Raw genomic sequence first — 12,009 nt, forward strand, 5'->3', positions numbered from 1 at the left:
ACTATAGACATATATTGGATTGGATGAATCACTGTAAGTATATTTTTTAGTATGTTTGATTTTTTTAAGAACTATGACTAAAAAATGCCCCATAGATATAAGTTTCTGGCATCGCCACTGAAAATAAGGGGGTCCAAACAGCAAGTCAGTTATAAAAAGGGGTCCAAACAACAAGCCACCCATTAATATTGGAACGTTCAGTTTAAAAGAGAAAAAGAAAAATAACGATGACCATTAGAAAAAACCATCCATGTAAATAAGGTCTGAAATATTAGCAAAAAGAGATAAAATGGCTACCGGTGAATAAACCAAGGGGTGGGTGGAGGCCACTCGTAATTCCCTCTCGCAAGCATTATAGTTTTTATTTTTCTATTGGCATGGACTCTAAGAGTCCTATAGCTACCATCATCGTAACCATTTTGAACTCTAAAAGCTATATAAAGACCAAGACCATTCTAGAAGTATGAAAGACAATTTTATCTAAGTTTAATAGTCGAATTCGTTATTTTATTTCAACCTGTAAAAATGAGGCCCAAGAGATTGAAAACCAAAATTTCCAAAAAAATGCGACAATTTTAAACTGTTACCAAAAACTCTTTTGTTTCTATTTTGTTATTGCTTATTAAAAAGAAATATAAAAAAATGGATGAAAAAGCAAATAAAAATAGGGCTATTTCTCAAATAGCCCACAACTTTGTGACCGTTGTCCTACCTAACCCCCTACTTTGTCAAAAATATCCAGATGACCCCTTTTTTTAGATTCCGTTATAACACCGTTAACTAGTCATCACCTCTATCTCATCCATCTCATCGCCTCTCTCTGCCACCTCACCTTCTCGCCACCTCATCATCTTCCCCAGCGAAGGTCGCCGGCCGACGACCTTCAAACATAAAAAAAAAAATTATCTCTCGTCTCTCTTTCTCTAAAAAAATATATTTTTTTAATCTATCCTCTCTCTCTCTCTCTAAAACTCCGGCGAAGGGAAACCCCTTCGCCGGAGGTGAGTCTGTTCGTGAATAACACAAACAAATCTCCTTCGTGAACAACACGAACAAGTCTCTTCGTGAACAGGTCTGTTCAACGACGAAGGGGTTTCCCTTTGCCGGAAGTTTAGAGAAAGAGAGAGGAGATATTTTTAAAAAAATCTTTTTTTTGAAGAGAGAGAGAGAGAGAGGAGAGATTAATATTTTTTTTATGTTTGAAGGTCGTCGGCCGGAAAATTGGGCGGCCGACGACCTTCGCCGGGGAAGATAATGAAGCGGTAGAGAGAGGCGATGAGTTGGATGAGAGAGAGGTGATGAGTAGTTAACGGTGTTATAACGGAATCTGAAAAAGGCGGCCATCTGAGTATTTTTGACAAAGTTGGGGAGCCTTCCCGAATTGACCTATACTATAGATGCGGGCGGGAGCTGTATTCTCCATTACAGATTATTGGGATGGATTAATGGCTCAACTGGAACGTCCCTTCGATGGGAGATGGAGATAGGAATTGATAGATGGGCATTCTTTCTATCTATTTGGGAAATAACCCGTAAAAATATAATAATAAAAAGATTAACTTATTCACTTATTCATATAGAACTGTTAAGAAAAAAGATATTGGAAAGAATTGATTTATATATATAATAATGAGTTAAATTAGATCACCAATTTATTTAACCATGATATCCTTAGGAGTAAGACCTAGATCAGCAATAACTCGACCACAAACAGAAAGTGGCTTATCCTTGAGGAACCCTAATGCATTTGCATATCTAACTCCTGATTGAATTCCATTATTGGAAGTCATAGCAACACGACCAGTATTTCTTCCTTTAATAATTTCATTGCAATCTGGTCTTGGACTACTTTTCAGTACCACCTCACACACCTCATCTTCATGCTCTCCATCTGCTGATATTGTGTAAAGCCCATTGTTATCTGTCTTTGCATCCACTGAGTATGTCAATCTTGTATCATTTCTCTCTCTACATTGCAGTCTCACCTTTGCACCTACATATACAACATACAGTGGGAAAAAGTTGAAGATAAAATCTAACACAAAATCAATTGGTAATGAGCACAGACGATCTTAATATTCGTGGGTCACGTGTGGGTGAGCCTAACTGATGTATGACTTTTGTTATTTAGTGACATGGATCACACATGTTGTTTTTGTGTTTATCGAACTCTATCCCTTATTATATGACCACGTAAATGAATAATGTAGCATTGTTTTATTTATTCAGTTATGTCAGAACGAATCAAATTCACGATTGTGGTGACTATTGATATATTCATCCTGACGGGATTATTGACTGACCCATGTTAAACAATTGATCTCTCCGATTATCAAATAATTGCAAATTTAACATAAACAGATATAAGTTATAACAATCACGTACAAAAACAAACTAATTCAAAATTAGGAAAATCAAGATATTGTTCCGAAAATAATCCTTCGTTAAAACGATGGTTTCTTTAAAAAGACAATATTTTTGAACTTTTTTTTGTAATAAGGATTTTGAAATAGTTCATATTAGTTGGATTTTAAAAGTTGTATCTTCTTAAAACAAACTTAGGGAAAAACTTGGGATGATTTATTTATTACCAGGCAAATATTGACTAACTCTGGTAACAAATCCAGCACGACAGGTGTCACAATAAACAACGCCCTGAACCTCAAAGTCATCGCAATGGACGACAGACGAGAAACAGAAAGCGATGGCCGCGACGAGGAGGACTGCCTGAGAAACCTTTGTCATCTCCTGTCTTTTTGTAAAATTTATTATATTTTAGGGAGAATGAAAAGAAACTTCTCAAGGGAGGATAATCTTAGTCAAATGAATTGGTGATGAAATAAAAAAAGGTTCATTGGGGTTTATAAATGGAGGAATTAAGTAGAGTTTTCAGGAAGTTTTGTTATTTTTAGCCAATTCTGTTTGATTATGGAACCTCTAATTTTGTATTTTTGTTCAATGTTACAACTGACAAATATTAACCACAAGAAAGTGACAACAAACTTTCTAACTCCTTTCAACTGTTCCCTCCAAATTAGGTGTCATACCACAAATTTCTCATTAAATTAAGGGGTTATTTCTCAAATAGCCCCCAACTTTGTGATCGGTTTCCTGTCTAGGCCCCTACTTTGTCAAAAATATCCAGATAACTCTCTTTTTGAGTTACCGTTATAACACTGTTAACCAGTCATCAATTCTCTCTCCTCCATCTCATCATCTCTCTCTCTGCCACCTCATCGTCTTCACCGGCGAAGGTCGCCGGCCGACCAATTTTCCGGCCTACGACCTTCAAACATAGATTTTTTTTATTTTCTCTCTCTCTTAAAAAAAAACTCCTCTCTCTCTAAATGCTCCGGCGAAGGGGTTTCCCTTCGCCGGAGCATTTAGAGAGACAGATGAGAGAATAATTTTAAAAAAAGGAAAATTTTTTTTAGAGAGAGAGAGATTTTTTTTTTTTTAATGTTTAAAGGTCGCCGGCCGGAAAATTTGCCTGCGACCTTCGCCGGTGAAGACGATGAGGTGGCGAGAATATGAGGTGGCAGAGAGAGATGATTAGATGGAGGAGAGAGAATTGATGACTGGTTAACGGTGTTATAACGGTAACTCAAAAAGAAGACCATCTGGGTATTTTTGACAAAGTAAGGGACTAGGCAGGAAACCGGTCACAAAGTTGGAGGTTATTTGAAAAATAACCCTAAATTAAATTAACCGTAACTAAAACCTTAACCACATGAATCTCGATAAATTTGACAAATTCAAGACAATGTCAAATAGGCTTCAAATGCCAAAAAATTAAAAAAAACTTTCCATTACTGTGGAAAGTTTGGTCACTTCCTGAAGAACTGCAAACTTAGAGTTGATATTTGTGATGCCATTTCACATCATTGGCACCTCTAGAATTCTATAGGCACCTCCACTAAGTCGTATTATTATCACAATTTAGTAACACCATCTTCATCCTTTACTTTATAGACTTAGCTCAGTTAGATTTGGAATGTCGTCAGCTATTGATTCAGAACTGGATACTCTTATATCTCCCCTCAAACTAAGGTTCCTCAAAACACATCAACTATTTTTTCAAAGAAGTAAATGAAGGATATGGTAACCCCTTAGTACGAATATCAGCTAGTTGTTGATGAATATACTTGATCGTAAGGGAACCATTTGCTAAGAAGTCCCTGATGAAGTGATAATCCGCCTTAATATTCTTAGTCCTGGCATGAAAGATGTGATCTAAGGCAATGTGTTTAGCACCTTAATTGTTAGATAATATGAGATAAGGTTTAGAAAGAGGCATATGTAATTCATCCATCAAGTAGCTATTCCATAGGACTTATGTAGTTGCAACTTTGAGAGACTTATACTCAGATTTTGTTGAAGATCTTCAACAGTGGGTTGTTTCTTGGAGGACCAGGAGAGAAGTGTAGAACCAAGAAAATGCAGTTGCCTGATAGAGAAAGATATTCTCTATATTTAATATTAGGATATATTTTAGAAGATATTCTATAGTTATTTAATATTAGGAGTTTCTATATTTTAGAAGATATTCTATAGTTATCTAATATTAGGAGTTTCCATGTTTTAGAGTTTCTAAGTAAGTTAGGAGTTTCCATATTTCTATATTTATAAATATTAAATCCTAGTTGGAGTCTAAATTCTCTAATTGTAGCCTATATATGGCTGAGTTCATAGTAGTATGGATATGAATATGAATATGAATATGAATATGAATATTGAAGTTATTAATAAAGTTTTCTATAAGTATTACGTTTATCTTTGGCTGGCCTAGAGAAGGACTTAGGTTCTTATCATAGCCATTTATTCATCTTTTTATGTCTGGGCATCTTGCCCAATCTGAATCAGAATAGGCTTGAAGAGATGATAGATTTCCTAGATTAATGGTGACACTAAAACTTATAGAGCTTTTTGAATACTTTAAAATCTTCTTAAATAATGAAAATCGAGAAGTCCTTTGTTATTACATAAACTGAGCGGTGTAATTTAGTCCAAATTAGATGTTTGGCCTAGAGAGAGAGATTACAGAGCACCCACGATACTTCTATACAGGGAAGGATCAGAGAGTAGATCCCCATCTAATTTTGACACTCCACAACACTATCAACTGTGTTTTGTTTGGCTTACAGTCCCTCATATCAGCTTTCTCAAGATTTAAAGAAAGCACTTCTTTTATACTAATAACAGAGAATCAGTCTCATTTCTTGAGACTTCAATACTTAAGAATCAATCTCTCTTATTATCTCTTTCTCTCTCCCTCTTTTCATCTTCATCTGTTCCTCTTTCATCTTCCTCAAATCCTAGGTTTAGTTTTTTGAAAGTTTGGTTATCACTAAAGTGGAAGAAGATGAATCTTCAGGGATTTGAGTTTTGGAGAGAGTTAGGGTTGAGATATGTAGATTGCTAATGTGGGTGATATACACCCTTAAAGTGAGTTTTTTTAAACCATTACATGGGGGGTCCTTTAACCAAACAAGGTCAATGATTATTTACCGACTCAATGAATTCATAGGGAGACATTTTAACAAAAATGAGAGGGCCCCATAAAACTTCCCTTTGTTTTTATTTTCTTGAATTTGTGGATCTACTCACAAAAGACGACAGTTATAATCAGAAATTCACCGTTGGGACTTACACAAATGTCATTGTTGTATGAATCTCTTCTTTAATAATTCCGTTTTGGCCCCCAATTGTTGACCAACTCACCGTTTTGGCTCCCAATTGTGTCCGGCAGTTCGTTTTGGCCCCAACTTCCTTTTTGGCCCAAAATATTTTTTAAAACCTCCCAATTCCACCATCATGGCAATTATGTAATTTAATTCATTTGTTTTTCTCTTTGTCCACCTCACCTCAAATTTCCAAGTCACCTTCTTCCACATCATAGTTTGCCGGAGAAGGTCACTGACCGACGACTTTTTCCGGCGACCTTTAAATTTTTTTTCATCATCTTCCCCAACCTCCTTTCTCTATCTCTATCTTCTTCTCTCTCTTCTCTTCGATCTCTCTCTCACCCTCTCCTCTTATCTCTCTCACTTTCTGCTCTTCTCTCACTCCCTCCCCTCTCACCCCTCTTTCTTTTGAGTTCCGACGAAGGGGTTTTCTTCGGCGGAAACTCGTCTGGATCTGGGGTTCAGAAAACCCCAGATCCAGAGTTTACTTCGTCTGGGATTTCCCAGACAAAGAGGCCCCTTCTTCGTCTGGGAAATCCCAGACGAAGAACACCCCCTTCGTCTAGGATTTCCAGGCGAAGAGAACTTTCTTCGTCTGGATATCCCAGACGAGTTTCCAGCGAAGGAAACCCCTTCGCCGGAACTCAAAAGAAAGAGAGGGGATAGGTGAGGGAGTGAGAGAATAGGAGAAAGTGAGAGAGAGAAGAGGAGAGAGAGAGATGGAAGAGAAGAGAGATGGAAGAGAAGAGAGATGGAAGGAAGAGAGAGAAGAAGATAGAGAGAGAAAGGGGGTTGGGAAGAAGATGAAAAAAATTTAAAGGTCGACAAAAAAATTCGCCGGTCGGTGACCTTCTCCGGCGAACTATGATGTGGAAGAAGGTGACGTGGAAATTTTAGGTGAGGTGGACAAAGAGAAAAACAAATGAATTAAATTACAGAATTTCCATGAGGGTAGAATTGGAAGGTTTAAAAAAATGTTTGGGGGCCAAACAAGAAATTGGGGGCCAAAACGAATTGTCGGACACAATTGGGGACCAAAACGGTGAGTTGGTCAACAATTTGGGGCTTATCCGAGCCCGATCTGCCCGAGCCCGACACATTATAGCCCGAGCCCTACCGATTCCCACCCTTATGTATTTGTACGGTGGGGTGCTTCTTAAGTGGGGTCCCCTGTTCCCCAGTGATAAAAAAACTAAATAACGGGGGAGGTACTTTCAAAGGGGAGACTTTTCAACAGTATTGGGGCCCTATAAAACTTCTCTTTATTTAAATACACTAGGGTATATCCGTGTTCTATGGCACGAACAATTGTATCAGTAAAATGTGACGAAATTTTAACCGGTGCTTTTATAGGCGCCCCAAACATGTCATCTGACTTTCCGTATTTATCATTGCTATATTCTGGACACCCTTTTTTAGTATTTTACTTATTGTTTATTTTCGTTTGTTTCCTTTTTTTTTAAATTAGGTATTTTATTTCTAAGAATGACATGATTAATTTTTTTCTTTAAATATTTTATTTTATTTCTAAGTTTTAAAATTTTGGGAAGGGTTTCTAGACAACCTTTATTAGAAAAGGATATTTGTCCCAGTCAACGTTTTCTCTTCTGTTTTATTATATAGAAACATATGCACCCAGACTATATCCTGGATTAGGTCTTATAAGTTCCGTACTAAGGCAACTGTTGGAGCTACCTCGGTTGGTATAATGTTCACTTAGTGCACTAAAGGTCGTGGGTTCGATGTTACCCATAAGTGTATTTTCAATCTTATTTTAGGAAAGTTCTTTTAACAAGGGATAATTCTTTTTTGACCCCCAATTTATAGAGAAATCCTAATTTTCCTGAACTCGTGCCTAACTGCAGTTTTGACACTCAATTGTGTCTACACTTTATTTTTGCCCCCCCATTTCTTTTTCACTTATTTTGTTATACTTTAATTTTCTTGTTTCTTAAAAAAATTATCTTTCTTCACATCATCTCTCCTCTTCGTACACGACAACTCGCGAATCAAACTTCAAAAAAATTTATTCGATTCTCAAATCTTAGGCATGTTTATTAGTAGAGAAAACAATTATCATAAAAATTGAACGTATAAAATGATTAAACGTACAAAGCAATTGTAATAAAAAAAAAAAAGTCTTTTTCTTTTACAAGCATTGATGCTTTTTTACTACAAATTTGATACGCAAGAATATCTTTATTCTTTTGCAAGCACTGAAATTCCTGTACTATCAACTTTTCCTCTTTTCTTTTTTCCTTTTTCGTCTTTGCTCTTTTTTCATTTTTTTTCATTACCACTTCAACTGTCACCATAGGCTTTTCCCCTACTTCTTCTTAGCGAAGTTATCATGGTATGTCTACCATATTTCATCTCAACTACTTGGTAAGACAAAAGAATTGATGTCTACAATTTTTGTGTTTTGTCACAAATCTGACTTCAAAAGTTTTCTTAGCTTCTCAAATTTTGGGTATGTCTAACGGTAGGAAATAGAAAATTTTATTGTAAAAACAATAAAAAGAAATGAAGCAATTGTAATCGAACAGAAAACATCATCATCTTTTGGAAGTAGTGATGTCTTAAAATTCCATACACAAAATTTTACTTGAGTCAGTCCTGCCTAAAAGAAAATCCTGGCTCCGCCCGTGTATAAAGAGATTGTCTAAAATAGGGACTATAGTATAATGATGCATAAATTGTAGAGTGTTAGGTGAGTGGTAAGGATGTAATGTCGCCATGAACATTTGTTAAGATAGTATGTGGTTATTTATGCCAACCTACCCTTTAAAGTTCTACTTTTTTTTTTGTTTCAAGTTCTACTTGAAGATACTCTAGATTGTAGTTAGTAGCATGGTTTTTAGGATTGCTAGGGTACTAGTCCTCGATTGCGTGATCAATATTTTTTATCCTTTGAGTGACAATTTATATTTTATTTCATACTTATGACGTATCTAATACTGCAATCTCATTGTATACTAATACTAGTACGTGGTAATGATCCTTGTATATATGAAAGTTCATTTGATATAAGCAAAACGAAAAGAATTCCATTACACAAATTCATTTGACGTATCTAAGACATTCAAACAAACTTACACCATTTATCTCATATTTACACATGGAATAAATTAACAGCCAATAAAATAGATTAGTGATTCATTTTGCTTTCTCTTTTTTTTTTCTTCTTGGTAAATATATAGTTGGCTCCCTTAATGATGCATGATGATCACATAATAGAACAAGCATTAGGGTTTTCATCACTGAACATAGAACCAGCATGATCATTAATAATGTTAGAATGAGCAGGCTGCTGATGATAATAACTATGTTCATAGCTATCATATCCATGCTTGTTATAGTTGTAAGATGAGTATGAAAGAGGTTGGTGTTGAGAGCTGGAGTAAAGATGGTTCGAAGATGATGGGTAGCTTGTCTTATTGTAGTAGTAATTCGAATCGAACGTACTATGTCCATGATTATACGGGGGAAACGCCCATAGCTCCGCCCTCCGTCCGGTCTTCCTTACAGTTTTAAGTACCTTCTTCTGGTCTGCGTATCCGGTTACTGTTACCTTTTGCATGTTCATGTCTACGTCGATAACATCAACTCCTGTAAGTCAAAAAATTAAGACAACTTGCTTGAAATGTGTTACTCAATGCTACTTTGGATCATGATCAATCAGAGTTACCCAAAGCTGATATGGCCGGTTCCCATTGGTCAGGGTATGTGGAAAGAAAAACGCACGGACGAATGAGAGTCGGTCATATCAGCTTTCACCCGGTGGGCGGCGCCCCCATTTTCGGGCCAAATAGTATTTAAAAATCTGAGTCAGCTTCGCATGAGTCAGATATAGATGAGTTAGTTTCAGACATAAGAAAGTTATACATGAATATGTAGCATACCTTCTAGTTTTGTAAGGGCTTTCTTGATTTTGCTCTCACATCCAGAGCAATCCATGTGCACTCTCATCTCCACAATCTAATATTGCACACAACAAACCAATTAACATCCAAAAAACATGGTAGAGAGAGAGAGAGAGAGAGAGAGAGAGAGAGAGAGAGAGAGAGAGAGAGAGAGAGAGAGAGAGAGAGAGAGAGAGAGAGAGAGAGAGAGAGAGAGAGAGAGAGCTTACAGTCATATTGAGCAACTTTTGAAGTATTACTCTATCTAGTTTCTTGGCTATGCTAGAAATCTATGAGCTTGTTGTTGGTTTAGTATATGCATATGAGGAAGATCTCTCTTTGAATATATAAGGGTCACATGTGATGATGTTTCTTAAGAGGGGAGGGATAAGAAAGAATATAAAACACTTTCATTGTTGTGGTACCAACCTACTAAGTTATCTTTCTTTATATCTTTTCTTTTCTATCTTTTCTCTACCAAGTATGAACCAAAAAAGTGTGAGAGAAAGTGTAGAGGAAAGTAAGGAAAATGAAATATTCTATTCAAAGTATATACAAGTAATATACTAACATTTCAAGTCTTATAACTTACTATGCAAGCTAACTAACTAAGTGAAATTTATCGCGAAACATCCAAATTTAAACTAACATTCATACAAGCAGGAGACTAAACATGATTTTATATAAAAGGCAATAGTTCGGGTTAATCGACATTGAACAAAAAATGTTCTATTTGTTAGACACAACTCAAATGAGAAGCAAGAGTAAGCTTCTCTAGGCCAACAAGATACATATATCAAGATATTGAACTTTACGTTGCACTACCTAAACCAAACTAATCGTTCATAATATATAGTCGAATGGTCGAAATATAATAATTGAACAAACTATCGGGATTCGATGTTATCACATAGCAAAACGATACTGCTTATCAAAATTTGTTTTTTTGTCTATATATTATAATATGTTTTAGGGCCCAACGCCCCAAAGTCTGGCCAAGACTTTGGTGACTTTAGGCTTGACCCGCCCTTGGGGAGATTGTAGTGAAGAGAGGGAGAAGAGAGTATAGAGATAGAGATGGAACGGGTAGTGTGGAGGGAACCTTGAACAAGAGGAGGCCCCCCTTAGAGATTCCCACCTTTTCAATTTCTATGCAATTTCTTATAACTTGTTGGAATATTATAAAGAACAAAAAATATTTGACTTAACTTCTTAGACGACTAATTTTTAAATGGATAACGTAATAGATTGTTGATAAGAAAAATGATATAGAAGGCTAAGAATCCAGACTTACTCGGAACCTGAATGGGAATTAACCACCCATCAAGAGAGTGAGAAAATCACGAAACCTGCACTCACGAATAGTAATGCTTCGAAAAACGTGTGATTCATTAGAAAGTTCATAAAGAGAGACAGAGAAAAAAACAATTGACCAGCAAATGACGATGGTTGCTTTCGTTTAGGTCTCGGAGGCTTTGACTTCTAGCTTTTTCTTTCATTGCTTTTAAGCTAATGGGATTGTCTTTCGATCATCAAATTATCGAGCACCTTTCTTTTTCAAGGATTATTATAACAAAATTTATCTTCTATTCCTGCCAAACGAAAACTAATACATAAAAAATCAGTTCCCTCCATCCAATTCAACCAAAATGTTTTGGGCATATCTTACGTTACTTGGACAAAAGAATAGTTCGTTAAGGATTTTCTATTAGCTCAATTCCCAACATTGGTATTTCTCACCGGTGAATTATGAACAACAACAAATGCAAGAGAAGAAACCCTAAATCTCAAACGGGTTGATCAATTATAATCTAACATTAGTTAATTTGATAATGACTCTAGCTCAAATGAGTTGTTTTGGTTTGGTTGAAAACATAGTGAATATTATAAAATGTCACAGAATTAAGAAAATATTTGGTGTATTGAGTCTGAAAAAATGTTGGGCACATAAAAATTATAAAATTTGGGTTTTTGATCCCAAATGACCCCTAAAATCAAAAGTAGATTTAAGAGGTTTTAACCAAGTAAGTCAAAATAATATCGAAATAAAGTAAAAAAGAAGTAACCATTTCGTAATTGTTATTTCGGTCAAAAAACTTAAAAAGCCTAAAATACTTTTTTGTCATTTTGTGTAACTAATTCTTTTATTTTCGATTTAAATTTTAATTCTATATAATTTTTTCTTGAGATGCCCGATTTATCTGAAATTTATACATTTAGAAATGATTCCGGTCAGAAAACTTAAAAAGCCTAAAATACTTTTTTGTCATTTTGTGTAAGTAATTCTTTTATTGTCGATTTAAATTTTAATTCTATATAACTTTTTCTTGAGATGTCCGATTTATCTGAAATTTATACATTTAGAAATGATTTTTCATTATCTTTCTAACTAGATCAACTTTCAATACTTTTTCTGCAAACTG

General features: G+C 35.5%; 2 protein-coding genes across 2 annotated transcripts; both read right to left on the reverse strand.

The window, feature by feature from the left end:
- Positions 1-1,600: 1,600 nt before the first annotated feature.
- Positions 1,601-2,853, reverse strand: LOC147548566 (olee1-like protein). The gene is made up of 2 exons (XM_086672312.1): positions 2,592-2,853; positions 1,601-1,993 (listed from the first exon to the last, which is right to left on the reverse strand). The coding sequence occupies exons 1-2, from the start codon at positions 2,743-2,745 to the stop codon at positions 1,653-1,655; spliced, it is 495 nt and encodes a 164-aa protein (XP_086528438.1). The 5' UTR covers positions 2,746-2,853; the 3' UTR covers positions 1,601-1,652.
- A 5,858-nt stretch (positions 2,854-8,711) lies between these two features.
- Positions 8,712-10,016, reverse strand: LOC147548567 (heavy metal-associated isoprenylated plant protein 28-like). The gene is made up of 3 exons (XM_086668923.1): positions 9,817-10,016; positions 9,587-9,662; positions 8,712-9,293 (listed from the first exon to the last, which is right to left on the reverse strand). The coding sequence occupies exons 1-3, from the start codon at positions 9,820-9,822 to the stop codon at positions 8,911-8,913; spliced, it is 465 nt and encodes a 154-aa protein (XP_086525049.1). The 5' UTR covers positions 9,823-10,016; the 3' UTR covers positions 8,712-8,910.
- Positions 10,017-12,009: the final 1,993 nt, after the last annotated feature.

Source organism: Eschscholzia californica, unplaced genomic scaffold (genome assembly GCF_041429995.1).
Source record: "Eschscholzia californica isolate CP2 unplaced genomic scaffold, dmEscCali1.0.p SCAF_3, whole genome shotgun sequence".
Classification (NCBI taxonomy): domain Eukaryota; kingdom Viridiplantae; phylum Streptophyta; class Magnoliopsida; order Ranunculales; family Papaveraceae; genus Eschscholzia; species Eschscholzia californica.